This window comes from Aphelocoma coerulescens, chromosome 2 (assembly GCF_041296385.1).
Source record: "Aphelocoma coerulescens isolate FSJ_1873_10779 chromosome 2, UR_Acoe_1.0, whole genome shotgun sequence".
In the NCBI taxonomy this organism is placed as follows: domain Eukaryota; kingdom Metazoa; phylum Chordata; class Aves; order Passeriformes; family Corvidae; genus Aphelocoma; species Aphelocoma coerulescens.
In genome coordinates, this window is record NC_091015.1 from 68,470,048 (window position 1) to 68,486,483 (window position 16,436).

Genomic DNA, 16,436 nt, shown 5'->3' on the forward strand with positions numbered 1-16,436 from the left:
GGTCTTATAAAATGTGAAATGGTATATTCAGGTACTGTTCTCTACTTTTACTAGTTTCAAAGCCCTAATTGTAATTTGAAAACAAAAATTTTCTTGGTTATATTTTAATTACTGTTGAACCAAAATCTCAGCATTTCTAAATTTCTTGACCATTTCTGTGAGAAAAGAGGTACGGAGAGGCACTAGTTGAAAAGGCCAATGTATAAGTAACTATTCCCAATATACTATGTTCTAATTGGTTCAATTACCCAGTTACCAGAATCCAGGACAAAGAAAATAATGAAAGTAATAAATCAGTGTAAGAACAGCAGATTGATTATAAACACTAATATCTTTCCAAAGCTCATGTAAGAGTGGCACAGAAACAACTTGTAACTATGGTCTTGCACCTGTTAATTAAATCTAATGTTCAGAGATTTTCACTGCCTAGTGGGTAAAGGATGAATTAATATGCAAAATTGTTATTAAAAGCATTTTTTTGGTGCTGCAATAAGATTCTTCATTTCTGTGAATGAAGGGCATGCTATGACTTGCATCCTGCACAAAGTTGTGAACACTGAAAAGGTACCTTGAATAGTCTTAAATATTACATGTTATGTAATAATACTGTACATAGATCTTTTCAGCTCTTTCTGTTAGGGAAACACCTGGCATTCCACTGTCCATTTGCTGTCCAAAAAGTGATATTATCACTGAATAAAGGAAACTGACTATTCAGTGTAAGAATTTATTTTCATTAGATTTTCTTAATTTGAATTTTCCAATGCGTTTAATAGAAGAAGACTTTAAAATGAGATGCTGGCTATAATTTTTCCTTGAAATTCATTGACCAGTTTTTTGTTTTCAAGTATCATCCAGGTACACTGGATTTTGCAGCGATGCCTTTAGAAAGACTTTTCAACTCTTTCAGAAGTTATACTTGTTTAAATACAATTAACAGAAAGGTCAGCATAGATCAAGATGTAGAATGTGCAGCAAAGATACCTGGCCTCAATTTAAGTAAGAAACTCTTCACCTATGAAGTGCTGAAGTATATACCATGTCAGCCATCACTAATGTGAGTAACATGGAGACCTCTTTTTTCCCCATAGGGAATCTGGGCATAACACATTTTTCAGTCATATTTTATGCGATAGCACAGACAGGCTTATGCACAGCTTTCTGAAAGATTAAATATTTCCTTGTCCTATTTCTACTCACTGCTAGTTAGCTCTCCCTTATACAGTATCTGTGCCCAGTCAAGCCTCAAATATGACTTCAAGGAGTCCTAAAAGGATTCTAGTGTTACAAAGCTTTGTTGTGCACACTGTTTGACAAAGCTTTGAGGAAATGAAAGGACTTAATTACATAAGCCACCTAGTGATAAGTGACCACACTTTGTATCTTCACCTGAGCATATGTTATTGTGTCATTTACAGGTTGACCTTACACCAAGACCGTACCTTGCAAGCCAAAGCCCTTCAGGATTACACCACGCCTACCTATGTTCTCCTACATAATTAAGTACCTATGTAGTAATCTTAATTAATGAACCCACAAGAGTTTGAGTTTCTCTGTTCACAAATGAGTGGGGTTTTTTTTTGTTGGTTCCCTCCCTCTCTTCTACTCTATTTAAAAAAGTACATAAAACCGCAGACTAAATGTATGTGGAAAGACAGTGAAATTCAGAGACTGATGAAGTCCACTCCAGGCTTTAACATTGCTTTGTCTGACTGGAGGAAATTAAATGTCCTTTTATAAATTTGAGTAGAATAACGAAAAGTAAATGAAAAGAGATGAGCAGAGAAATACAACATGGCTGACCATACTCCTTGTTAAATAAGCTGATCTGTAGAATGCACCAATGAACCATAAAGCAGAATCTGAAAAAACTTCATGTTTTGAACTAAAAATTTCCATAAGTAGTCACTTAGTAAAAAATCTAAATTGAGAATGCATTTCTACATCTTCCCCAGAAGCTATGACATGTTTCAGAGATGCTCTCATCATTACTAAATTTGAGTAGGGAAAAAAGCTCATGAATAGTTCATTAAATTTTTTGAGTTTATCTTGTAGACCTTTGTGCTCTTTATGCAGATAATTTCCATAAATATACCCCAATGAACTATCAAAAATGAGGAATATTAGGTAATACATAAAGAACAGGCTTCAAATATAAATTCAGAGCAGCACAATGATCATATTGCCAAACAACATCAACATTTCTACAATAAAATATCACAAAAATGTCCACTGAGGTGTTTTAAATTATAAATACATTTCTGAGAAAATTTCAGCACTTTACAAACAAGCCAGGAACAGGAAAAAGAAGTTTCTCAAATAAATGATTCATTAGAACTTATTGTCTCAAACGTTCCTATACTATACTTAAGTTGTCCAACTGTTAACACAAAAGCAGGCCCAGCAAAAAATGGAAATAAAAAAGTAATTTTCTTTTTAAATCAATTGATTGTGTTCAGAGTCTATGCAAGTGACTAATAAGACAACCATCTACCCTGACAGCTCTAGTATCCTATAAAGCCTTTAAATTTTAGTTCCCTCCTTAACTACAATTATTTCATGTGCTGATACAAGCCATGAAAGTAATTTAGATCAGCTGCAGAACAGCTCCAGACCTGTGCTACTGGGCATTTGAGGGAAAGAAAAAAGCTCTGCATGCTATTTCTTTTAATTATTTCGGTCTTTTCTTTCAATCTAAAAATATCTGCAGAAATAAATGTTTTCTGGTTAAAGGCATAGACATGATTTTTGGTTCGATTACATACACTTCCCCAGAGTATTGGTCAGCTGCAGCAGAGCACTAGGACAGAGAGTCAGGGCTGTGAAGGGCTGTTGGCTTGCTTTGGCAGAGGTGCAGGCTGACGAAGCTTTCACCACTGATAGACAGCCTCTTAAAAAGGCAGCTGCTGGTTCTCTCAAAGGACAGACAGCTTCTTAAAAAGGCAGCTGCTGGTTCTCTCAAAGGACAGACAGCTTCTTAAAAAGGCAGCTGCTGGTTCTCTCAAAACTTGAGGTCAATTCACTCCTGACAGTTCAAACATTTCCAGGCCCTGGACTTTTGGATGACCACGGAAAAGCTTCAACAGTGTTGACATCAGGGAAGTTAATGCTTCTGTATATTTCCTCAGAAAAATATCACACAGGAGAACTTGATATTTCCATTGGACTTACTCAAATTGGCTAGTGTAGTTCCTCTCCCTTTCCTGGTGCTTTGGTCAGCCAATGACCAAACCCATCAAAAGGAGACAGTTTGAGCATCAACTTCCCCAATGCAAAAACCTCCCCAGGTGCAAATAAGCCCAACTTCCATCTGTGAGGTCTTACATGATGACTGATGGATTCATTCACATTAGGTGGAGTCATCCATTCGGGATAAAATCACCTATGCGACACAGAAAATATCAGATAAACCCCACTGGGTTACTCAGTTCTCAAGAAGCAAGGGTTCATGGACAGTTTCCTTCAGACCTCTTCAAAAGCCCACATGCAGCTTCAATCAGAAGGTCAGATGAGACTTATTCTAAAGTAACCCTTCCCCTTCTCACCACAGTATGTGTAGGGTGAACTAAAGCAGTCAGCAGCAGTCATGCTCCTACTGTGCCATGCTTCCTGCTACGACACACAGTCAGTGATGCAGCTAGTGATGCAATTCCCTCTGAGTCAGTACTAAAACGGCATCCTGGCAAGGTGTTAACAGAAGAAGCATCATGAAAATGTACTGTCTGTGTGACAACAGGAATGATCACAGGATTCCATTAAAGTTTTGATAAGTCTGTGAATGTTAACCCAAGTATTTTGACCCAGTCCAAAACCTAGTATTTATATACTGCTCACTCAGAATCTCTCATTTCCAATTGGAAACATTACAGATTATTTCTTGCTCTGCAACATTATTGAATGCAGTTAAATAAGTGCCTCATTTTGCCACATTTCATCTCCTAAGAGGAGTTTCTGGACTGAGCCAAAGAATTGTTTAATACAATTTATATCCATTGATGAAGTGCTGTCTAAGGAAAGACAAGACTATTAAGAATGTATAAAATTGCCCCCATAACACTAGCTTAAACCAGAACTCTAGACAGCTTTTGGAAGAGAGAGGGAGGGAAGAGCTTTGTTAGCAGGGCATAACTTTTCTACATGGCAATTAGCCAACAAATATTTAGAAGGTAAAACACTGTAGTACATGAGACTGAAACCTTCAAGTGTGGGAATCAGTTTAAGTAAGGTGAAGAGAGTACTTGGCCTAACACACTGTTCATAACCAAGGTGAGGACAACAGCCATGTTAGAGAAATACGTGACATATTAGAGGCACTAATGAATATGATCATTTTAATTTTATTTGTAACAAAAAGTTGACAGTCAAAACTCATACGGTAAGAACAACATTGGTGATATCAAACACTTCACTTACTGCCGTGGCACTTTAAGTGACTCTAAAGTAGAACAAACACCTGGCCTGTACTGAGGCACTGACACAACAGCTGCAGAAATTCTTTTGGAATAGAAGCAGAATATAACACTATCTGTTTTATCAGTTTTTAAGAATAAAAAGCTCCTTTCATAATGATTTTGGTTCTGTTCCCTTGAAGAAAACTTTGAGGAAGGTGGATGAAATTGTGAAAATTATAATTATTTTATAATACTGTGAAAATTATGTTCTCAGATGATACATTCAGCACCATACTGTAGGAATCTTAAATAATAGTTATGCAGAACATGAAGGGAATGGAATGTATCCATTTATATGAACACATTCAACTCAGTCCAATCACAGAACCACCAATGAGCCATAGAAGTTTATATTCCTTGATTTTCGAGAAAAAAACCCCACATCTTGTTGATACATAGCTCTGGGACAGACACTTTTGACAAATCTATCCCCTGATTCACAGCTGAAGTGATTTTAATTATTTGTTTATTTACTTACTTACTTATTTATCCCAGGTAACATGACAAACCTATCACTAGGGATGACAAATTCCAAGCATAAATTTACAGTGCCAAGACCTGAATTCTACAGTAAAGTGAACAGACTTTAAAAAGACTACCAGCTGGCATCCACCTCTGCATGAAAGGGGGAAGTTTAAAAGAAGTGACTTTGTATCTCATGGAACTGATAAACAAAACTTAACAATCATACCAATACAAAATAAAATGCTGCATTCCAACTTCACTGTCAGAAGCTCCTGACTTCTTTTCATTTACTGAATATATCTTAAAACAAATTAATCTGGGGAGTCTATCTTCTAATTTGTTTCTGTGAAGGAGAGAGAGACTAATTGTGCTTACGCACAAAGAATGCACAATAGGTCCCTAGCCATCCAACAATCCTGAATAAACCTGGAACTCTCTTACAGCCTTGTCTCTTACCCATCTTGCCCTCTCACCATGCTCTTACCACTGACTACACAAAAGACCTAAAATATATGAGTTCTTTAAAAAATAAAATTCTGAAATTGCCACTTATCTTCTACCACAACCTCTGACTAAACATGTCTAGATAACATGCTACAGCTCATCCACTTAGAATTGCAAAGTTGCTGATCTGCAAGGGGCCTCTGGAAATCATCTAGACCAATATACTTGCTCAGAGAACAGCCAGCTACAGAAGTTTGCCCAGAACTGTGCCCAGCTGTGTTTTAAATCTCTCCAAGGACACAAATACCACAACTTTTCAGTGGAACCTCTTGAGTATCAGACTACCTCCACAATAAAAAAAGCTTTTTCTTCTATTTAAATTGAATTTCTTGTATTTCAGTTTGTGCCCATTTCCTCTCGTGCTGGCACTGGATGTTGCTGAGAAAAGTTTGGCTTTGACCTCTTTACTCCCTCCCACTAGGTATTTGTCTGCATTGATAAGAATCCCTCTGAGCCTTCTCTTCTGTAGGCTGAACAGTCCCAGTTCATTCTTTTCTAATTCAACTCCTTTTTCAAGTTTACATTATCATGTCAATAAAATATACCCTAAAAAAGGGAACATGTTGATTTCTAATTTAGTAAAACTGAAACATTCTAAAGAGGAAAGTTCCAATAGCTCTATCAATACCTTATTTGTAGACATGAAATAAAGCACAACTAATGAATTAAAGATTAATGCTGGGTTTAAAAGACGATGAGAACATCGTCCAGGGATTAAAAAAAACCAAAACCAGACAAACCAAAAGGCTTTTGTAAAATGTGTACAGGACCTGTACATTTAATTATGTTTCTAAAGGTCAGGGCTTTCTTATAAACGGAGTATCCATATACTGCTGAAAGAATAAACATATTCTTTTAGGATTTTATATTATCATAGGCTCCCATAAATTATAGATTAAGAGATTACTAAGTATTTTATCAGTTTTACAATGCTTAAAAACGTGAAGAACTGAATTGCACTGAATGAGAGGGTGAAAATGAATTCATTTACCCAACTCTTCACACTATGTGAGATTTTGTAGTATGTTTAGCAAATGAAAAGGAGAAGTGAGCAATACAATAGTGAATAAATTTTCCATTTTTATCCTTTCCCTCCTATGTAATGAAATAGATCTCCAGCTTTGGCTAAAAGCTCATTCACAGTTCTCTCACACCCATATTTTTTGCCTCAGCAAAATAATGACCAATGTAGAGCTATCAAGCATAAAAAAAAAATCTGAGCAGCAAAGTGAATTCCACATTACATTTCTGAAAAGTAGAATAAATGAAAGGTTTAAACATTACATTAAAAAGGAGTAATCAGCAGGCTATGATTTTGAGACTACAAAGACATATACAACAGGCATACATCAGGACTGGTTTTGAGTTTACATACTGGTGTGCGAAATGAGCAGTGTTTATCACTGCAAAACAAGAAACTTGACTATTTTCACTGTGGCAATAGGGTATATTTTGTTATTTCCCATTATCTTTCTGCCACCTATTCAGTACATGTGTATGCCTCTACATACTCAGTTTGCACACTTACTCCTTACAGTGATTAAATGGAGCGGAAAATCAATGTCTAGAATGGCTGTTCCTGAAATCAAGTGTCCTGCGGCCTGAATGCAAGAGTGTTACTTGCCAGGTGAGCAGTGCTAGCAGACACTGCTGTTTCTCTAAGAGCACGCTTCCTGAACACCACATAGGAGTTGTTGCAGCACTCCTGTCTGGGTTCACCATGCATGGTACTTACGTGATGGTGTCAATCATATCCAGTCCCATTTCAACACAGCAATGGGCATGATCTGTTTTGGGCTGGGTCAATCCTGATACACAGTAGTAACAGTCCCCTAGGATTTTTATTCTTCTGCAATGATTTTCCTTTCATAAAAACAGAATAGGAAAATTTTTACTATTTATATAAATATTCCAATATTAACAGGGTAAAATGTTCTGCATATCTAAATTGCAATAAAGGGAATCTTTCCCTGATCAAATGAGGTAATTTACAGTTAATGAAATCTGGGTTCCCTGTACACAACAGCTGACACCACATTTGTTTATTTATTTATAAATATATACATATGTAATGGACATCAGCCCTGCATTGCTCAACACACATGGGTTAACGCTGCTTAAAGCTGTAGTCCTGAACAAATGTCATTGCCTTGCCTGCATGCTAGGTTACTATGAATTCAAGATTCACAATGAGACTTCATTTCTGTATGAACCCAAACCAAAAGACTGAAGCCAAACCACTACTGTATATTGGGAAATGTTTGCATTCTGAGAAACTTTTGCTTCAAATTCAGTTCCAATTCACCAGGAAAGATTACTTATTTATCTGTGAAAGTACACACATTTTGCATTACCTATTCATAAATCACAGCATGATCAGTATGACAGACTTGCAGACAAGAAGCTAGTCAGTTTGCATTACAATCAAATTTATCTCCTGTTTGCATGAAGTTTAATTTCTACAGCCGAAGAGTTCTGGCTAAAACTCTCCCATTTAAAAAAAAAAAAACAAAATGATGGCATGCAATAATTGCTAAATCTGTCTGAGCAGAAAGTTCATTTCTAAACAGAGAGCACATAACAAAATGCCTCTAAAAAACCAGTACCTTTAACTAATAAACTATGAGGAGACACAAAGAGATGATGGTATCTTTTGTAACTAGACTATGGCAACTTCTACCCATTTAGAGTTTGGCACAGAAAAGTAAATAACCTGATTAAATGAATCCAATTTACAAAGCTGGGATTATGCCAGTAAGCACCATGAAAAATTAACTGTTGTGAACATGATGGGAGATGATTCACTAAAGTCTGATTAATTCCCCAGCAGTGTGCAATATAGACGTGACTTCAGCAACACAGAAAGGGGAAAAAAAAGAGAGGGTGGTGGTGATGGAATTGAAAATTTCTGCAAAAAAAATCTAATCGTAGAATCATACTTATTCAGCTTCTCATACAAGCATGTTTTCATCCAGTCTCCTGTCTATTAAAACCTTCCTGAGTTGACCACATTCTCCACATGATTACCCACAATCCAGTTCACATTCAGAAGCAATAATTATGCCTACAGTGATGCTTTTCTCTCTGACATATCACCATTTATACCAGCATTTGGGGCTTGTTGTTACACACTCTTCCTGCTGCAGGCATTCCCATGTCTCTCTTCTTTGTAAATGGTACTCAGTATTGAACAAATACTATAAAATGAGATTTACCTCTGTTCATGCATGTAAGAAGGCACTATTTGGGAAAGCTGATTTGTGTACTTCTTTTTATAAATTAAGCAGAAAATTCAGATCTCAAATCAAACAAGAGAGCTGTCTTTTTGGGTATGCTTAAATAGTTGTGACAACTTAACATTTCGTCTACTGTACCGCAGGATTTTAAATATACCACTAATTATCATTGCTAATATATACTTCCATGAATACAAGCATAATTCTTTCTGGAGGATTATCACCAGGGCCCTAACAGTATTCCCACAACCTATAGCCAAAAATGCCTCACCAATTTTACTCAGACTCTTATTTGAAATCCTTGGCTAAATGCTACTATATAAGTAAAATAATTATTGATGCACACAGTAATATGCAGATCTCAAAACTGACCTTGACACAGAACAGTCCTTTTAATTCAAGGCTTTTGGACAGAAATCAGTACATTTTTTAATGGAAACCACAAAGTTTTTTACTAGATACCACTAGATTATACTGTCAAAAAAAGACCTCCCCCCTTCCCCACCCCCACCCCCCCCCTACTTCTGGACAGATCTTGAAGCACTAGAGAGTTCTCAGTAGTTAAAGCTGAAGCCTGCTTTCCAAAATAAATTCAGTTTTGACACTTCAAAATCTCCTATGAGACCTTTTTCATCTTCAAATTTGGTATGTAGGATTTGTGGCCAGGCAATGTCTATTTGACCCTTAGAAAAACTATTCAGAAAAGCCATTTCAGTAATCTGGGGTGAAAAATACATATGTGTTAATCAATCAGTGATCTCCTATTAATCTCTACCTCAAAAATGGCTTATTTCTAATGACTTGATAACAGCCTGGTAGACAGTTTAAAAAAGAAAAAGCAAAACAAAACAAAACAAAACAGAGTTTACTCCATTCTGAGTCAATTTCCTATTTGTGCAGGAGAAAAACAAAAGAAGAACAAAAAATAGTACAACAGTATTTTCTGGAGAGATATTTATCTGGATGGAATACATATGGCTAAATCGCCTGCTGTTTTTGAAATCACCAGTCTGTTTATTCCTTATCAGATATTATCCTCACTGTCCTATTTATCATTAATATACAGTAATCTTCAGAAAAATGGCTTGTTTTCTTTTTCTTGACATGTGAGGTAGACTTCCAGGAAAGATCCACAGTACAGCTTTGAAAAAGCAATCTTTTTAAGGACTGATAAAACAGAAAATTAATAAAACAACACCCTTCTCTTTGTTTTGTTTCCTCAGCAACTTCTAAAAAATCCTTCTCTCATCAATATTTTTAACATTTGTGACGCTGATGAATTCATGTGTGATAGTTACAAATTCCAGTCACAACTGATACAAGCGATGTCTGTTTAGAAACAACAGATAATTTGGTTTTATGCACATGATAAAAAGCACTAGAGAGTGCCAGTACTACATTAGCCAGGCAGCTCACCCTCTTGGGGTGCCTTACTAAGAGGTTTCCAAGTGGATCTGCAGAAATCCCTCCGGCACAACTGTCAGTAAAAGGGTCAGTCAGTGTGTAGTGGAAGCCCAACTCAGAAAGCAGAGCACACTTCAAAGTTACTAAGAGCTTTCTTCACACTTTCAGAAAAGCACTTCATAAAGCAGTTTATTCTATCTATCTGTTATGTAAGATTTGTTTCAAACAGCTCTGGGGTTTTGTTGTTGCTGTAGTTCTTCATTTAATGCATTTTGCATAAAGACTGAAGTCTGCAACTCAGACTGAAAAACTGAAAATTCAGAGCATTAACTCCACATTCTTGTAGAATACAAGACAAATGTTTGATATAGCCAGGATAAGGTTATTTTTTAATAAAAAGGGAAAAGATTTTACGTTTCGTAAAAAAATTTTATACATCAATATCTATATACACATATACGTTGTCTAAAAGAAATATTAAAGAAGCTGCCAAACTTTTCCCAGCAGAACCCATAAGAATGACAGTCAGATGTTCTCTAGAACCAAGAGATTGTACCAAGTAAGTGCAAAGTCTTTTAAAGGAGGATCTTTTTCACATGTCAGATTGCAACAATCCTTATTGTCACTGCTGGGACTTTGCTTGTTTGTATTAAAAGGCTATCCAAGTAAGTAATTGTTATGTGAATAGATCCAAAATCAGAATCAACTTTTGTTGCTTGCAACTCTGTCTGGTAGGAGAAGACTTTCTTTAAAGCTTTTATTTATTTTGGAGATGGCAGATGCTAATGCCAGAATGAGTCCCTGCTCTTCCTTCTGTCACTTCAACGATCCACGTATTTATACACAGTCATGTGTCATCATGGTATGTGGTACCTATAAAAGTGAGCCACAAAGGAAGGTCAGATAGACTACAGCTTTAAAATGCAAGATTTAAAAAACTTAAAACATTGAACTGTCTCTTGTAACTCCATTGACCGCAGTGGAATTGCACCAAGGCTGAGTCTGACCCTGTGTGATTTAATTGCAATATATTTTATGCTTATTATATTCATCCATTTCTTTGTCTGCAAGTCTGAAAGCAACCTGATCTGCAGGTGTGCTTTTCAGACTTTTATTGTCCTAACCTACTGGAATCACCATCTATGAGTTGGCAGGACTTTAACTATCCATAAATTAGAAAGACACATTTTTGCCATTCTTAATAAAAACTGCATCATCTAAGGTTCAAAAAGTTTCTTTACCATATTCAGCCAACTTGGATTTGGTTATGCTTTGCAGAGTAAGAGAAAGGATTAATAAGGCCTACAAAAAAATGCATAAGTAGTGTTTCCCATTTCCCCCAACTAAGACCCTACCAGTCTTTCACTCCCTCATAATGCTATGGACTTTAAAAATAGTAACATTTATTTTGCTTAGCCTACATAAATGGGAACAGGAGTTTGATCACTACCTACAGTGCTTAGTGATTGCAAAGTTAGAGTCTTAGAGAAAAAAAAAAGAAAATAGAAAACCAAAGCCCATACATGTTCAGGTTCAGTTATTTAAATGTTGGGGCAAAAGGCAGGAGATTTATTAGGCCTGGACTTACAGGCGGCTTTATGGTTTCAAGGCAAGGCTTTGACACTCTCATTATACATCAACCTTCAGCTATAGTGAGATCTCTGGATATTGCCTGGGCATAGCTGCAAATCAGTGCAGGAGCAGCACTGCATGCAGCAGAAGAGTGGAATGAGATGGATGCACTGGGAGCAGAGAAAACAGTTCTGGAACTCAAAACCCCTTCATGCCTTCCCCACCTATTCATTGCCTGAATCTGTGGGGGAAAAAATTGACTACTCCCTGAAAAAAAATTTGTTGGCTCAATATTCACGTATTGAAGAGAAGTCTTGGATAGAGGGAAACCACTAAATGCAAATTTCTGATGGCTCAGTTTTCACTGAAGTAGAATTAACTCTGGTGCAAAGTGGTGAACTATGAGGGCTGAAGAAGGAACATAGATTAATCTTCTAGCTCTGCTGTCAAGAACCTCATCTTTGGGATCAGGCAGTGCCACACAGGGGCATGGTCACCTTCCCTTACAGATGTTGAACTAGACAAAAGTAATATTAGTGAGTCTCAGGAAAGGACTCTTCATGGAAGTATTTGTGGTTTTTTTTTCCCTTCGTATTTGTCTTCTCTTTTTCTTCTTGGATTATCAGTCACTTTCATTTGGAAAGCCCTGATCCAACAGCTTCCTTTGTTGGAGGAATCCTCTGGATTGTTTTTAACAGGTAAGCAGAGGGGATCAAATTTTCAGTCCATATTAATCAGCATGGCATTATGCATTACCACTGCATCTTATTTCCAATGTGTATGGCATGTGCAGCATATTTAACATTTATAGCACTTTCTGCCAAAATGCTATTAATCTCAGTAGAAAATTGGATTAGAAAGCTTTGAATCACTCTAGAAGTTATCATTTACTACAGATGTGTGTGCAGATGCAAAAGACTTACAGAATTGTATCTTCTGCTATATCATCTGAAGATGAAATTTTGTCTCTATTCAACTTCATTACAGTTGTTTACTAGATTGGAACAAAGTCATAAAAGCCTATATATTAGCTATCGTACTGTATAGATATATGCCTCCATCCATATATATGTGCATATGTGCATATATGACATGCAGAGACACAGTTCTGCAAATTTACCTACACCCTCTTGCATATATACACAGAATATGGGATAAAGGCAAATTTTAATATTCATTCTCTGCAGTACTAATCAAAGCAGCTCAGCCTGAGAGTTGTGGGCCAGATACCAGTTTTGAGCGCCCCCCTTTTGAAAGATTTGAATACAGACTGGTCTAAGATATCTGGTTGGTGATACCCATTTGTGGCATTACAAATCCACTCCCTCTTTTAAGCAGAGATACAGCGACTGTCTTACTGCTCCAAGTGCCTTTGGAAGAACATACTGCAGTGTTCGGCTGTTAAGGAAATGGTGAAGGACAAATCACCCTCTTTCAAGATCGTAAAAGAAAAGACGGTGAATCGGATAATGTTAGTTGGAAGACTGCGTAACGTAACTCAGCAATGCCATACTAAGTTATTAAGTTCAGTGCATGATGACAGGAAGAGATGCTTTGTTAGTAATCAGTTTACATTTTCTGACATTTACACTTTCCTAATATATTTCAGTCCCTTCTAAAATTAAGTGAAACATTAAAAAAATCCTATTTTTTTCCCTCAGCTGTAACTGTTTTGTGCATCAAAGCATTTTAGAGGAAAAAAAAAAGGGATAGCATTCCATGGAAAGTACAACCAAGTGAATGTCCCCTAGACTGTAGCAGTATTCCCAAAAGACACAGCTAGGTGCAGAAAAAGACGAAAATGTGTGTTTAGATTGACATGAAAAACTCTTTAGAACTCTACCTCAATACCCCTTTAAAACATTCAGTTTAAAACCCTTTGTCCCACAGACCCTGGTAAAGTCCTTGCTGACTTTTTTATAAGCCCCCTTTTATATACTGAAAGGCTGCAGTAAGATCTCCCTGGAGCCTTCTTCTCCAGGCAACCCTCTCAGTCTTTCTTCACAGGAGAGATGTTCCAGCCCTCTGATCATTTTTGTTACTATCTTCTGGACCCACTCTAAGAGATCCAGGTCTCTCTTGCACTGAGAGCCCCAAAGCTAGATGCAGTTTACTCACACCATCTGCAACTTTCACTAATGATGGACAATAATTTCACTTATCATATTGCTTTTCTTTTCAGTAAAACAAAAGAGATCTACCAACATGGCTTCTCTGTGTAGCATCTAAATCTATTTTAATAACAATATTGAATGTAGGCCACAATGTGAGAAATTACTGAAGCCATCTTCTGAGATAAACTTCATAGTCAAATCCTAAGTATAATGAAGTGACATGGCCATTACCACCAGCTCTATTACATTGCAGTGTGCCAATAGTGCCAATACACTTAGGAAAACTGTCCAGCCCATTAGAAAATTCCACTGAACCCTGTCAATTACTACGTACATATTTCACAATTTTTTCCCCAGGTTTTGAAGTGTGGGTTTAAAAATTGAAACAACTATTTTAATAACCTTTTAATGAAATAAATCCTGAAAATAGTAACTTTATAATTTACATTAGTTCTTGTACATCTGCTAGTCCCAGCATAAAAAGCCTTGAGGAAGAGCTAACTGCAATACTCCATAGAGTTCAATTTAGCAGAGTAATGAAGACATACTTATTGCAATAAGAGTTAGCACAGACTTAAAAAGAAGAGCTTTTACAGTGGCAGAAAATACAAAAGGCAAACAAAGGTGGTTATAGTATGCAAGTGCCACAGAAAATCACTTGATAGGCTCTGATTGAGGAAAGCTGGCCATCTCCAGATGAGCATTTGTAAGCTTTTAATTTAGTAATGTGATTGTGAACTCATTACAAATTATCTACCATCATGGGAGCCATGTTATGCATGAACAAATGTAGAATTATTCAGGATAGCAATAAAAAGGATGACATTTGTTTCAAACGCTTTCCCTCAATTCTATTGGCAATGACATATGCTGACCTAAAATGACCTACTGCTTCTTGGCCTAACTTTTCTCTACATTCTCATTCTTACAATAAATTCTTTCCCTACTTCACATGGAGTGTGATTTTACAAAACTAGAACATGAAAATTTTAGTTCCAGAGAGTGAAAACCTATTTAACAGTCATATACATTAATTTACTTGGAAATGTAAAAGGGTTTTAGCAAGAATATTTTATACAATCATCATGGTTGACACACATGCTTGTCTCCTTCCTAGATTTTATTAAGTATCCTTTCAGATTCTGTCTTTTTATGAAGATTTATTCCAGGAGAACCAAGCCTAAAATAAATACACTATAAAATGCTGAAAAATTAAGCTTTAAATTTCAAGAAATGGTTATTTTTCCAGATTCCAGAAATACTTTTCTCTATGCTAACTGCACAACAGGTCAAAACAACAAGTGTCAGTACATAGGCCCACGCTTCAAGAACCTGAAGCTGATTGGAACAATCCAATACAGTCCTGTACAAAGATGCAAACTTCAGATTTGCAGCATGAAAACTCAGGAAGTATTTGGTAATTTACCACAAATTATGACAAGAATTGTGACAAAGAATTAGCATGCCAAGCACAGTATCCTCTTACCTAAAATATACTGTAAAATAGGCAAGACCTACTCTCTGGAGTACTTGCCCATTTATATGTTCCTACAATACTTAAAGTGTGCAATGTTAATTTTTTCCCTAGAAAACTGTCCCCAGACACTTACTTTAGCTTCATTCCACGCACACATCATTATTCCCAGATCCTATAGAGTCACAGACCACTTTCATTTAAGAACGTTTACTTCCTTAGGTCTCTCTAGGAGACCTATCCAAATGGCTGTTCAGAACTGGGTTTCAACTTATGTGGTGATCTTCCTCAGTGGGATTCTGTGTCTGTGCTGACTCTCAAGGGGAATTGAGGAGACAAGTCTCCTTAAAATTAGCCTTTATAAATATCCATCCCCCCAATGCATACCAATTTTCACAAATAAGGGTTACATGCTGTAAGTTTATACCTATGTTTTCCAGCACTAATTTTCCCATGTAAACCATTCCAAAAAACTTAATTTATTTTATATTTTAAAAATGCATCATAATTATCATAATATAATCTAAAAGCATTCTATAGATGCAATATAAACAGTTTTTTAGAGCGATTACTTCTAGGAAAATCTAGTTCAAAGCTCAGCGAAGAACAGACTGCTCTTGACACAGTTAAAAACCACACAAGCTGATTGAAAATATTATCTACTGATTCTTTGTCTAAGGCTCAGAAACAATGTTTTTTAGTTCAGTATATTTGAGCTTGAAGTGGTAGAAAGAGCAACTTCAGTAAAATTGAAATACTAAATATGCAAAGTAAAAATTGTTAAATGCTAAGAAGGCAATCAGGGAAGGATACTAAATTAAAATGAAAAAAAAAAAATAATAGACTCAGCCTGAAAAAGCCTGGAGGTATACATAACTGTAAATGGAAAGAACAAGGAATTGGTGTGTATCGGTCTACCTAACAGATGAGATACCAAAAGTGGCATGAAAAAATAAGAACTTTCATTCAGAATATTAAAATCCTCTTCTAGTTATGTCCTTTGGAAAGCACCTAAAATTCTTTCATCCTTGTCAACCTGTAAATGAAAAGTCTTTGAAGTACAAGATGCAGAAAGATGGATGCTGAAAGAGGAATATCTTAATCTCTAAAGAAAAATAATTAATTCTCCATGTAGATTAGATGCAGGAAGTATGTGAGAAAAAAATCTACCAAAGAAAAAGCAATTGAAGAAAATAGAAACTTCTCTAAAAATCAA

General features: G+C 36.2%; 1 protein-coding gene across 1 annotated transcript in view; it reads right to left on the reverse strand.

The window, feature by feature from the left end:
* Nucleotides 1-16,436, reverse strand: part of ADCY1 (adenylate cyclase 1) — a 146,465-nt gene that overhangs the window by 52,631 nt on the left and 77,398 nt on the right. Inside the window, exon 5 of the mRNA XM_069005864.1 lies at nucleotides 7,156-7,283. Within this exon, the coding sequence (XP_068861965.1) occupies nucleotides 7,156-7,283 (128 nt within the window). The remainder of the gene's footprint in view (nucleotides 1-7,155; nucleotides 7,284-16,436) is intronic.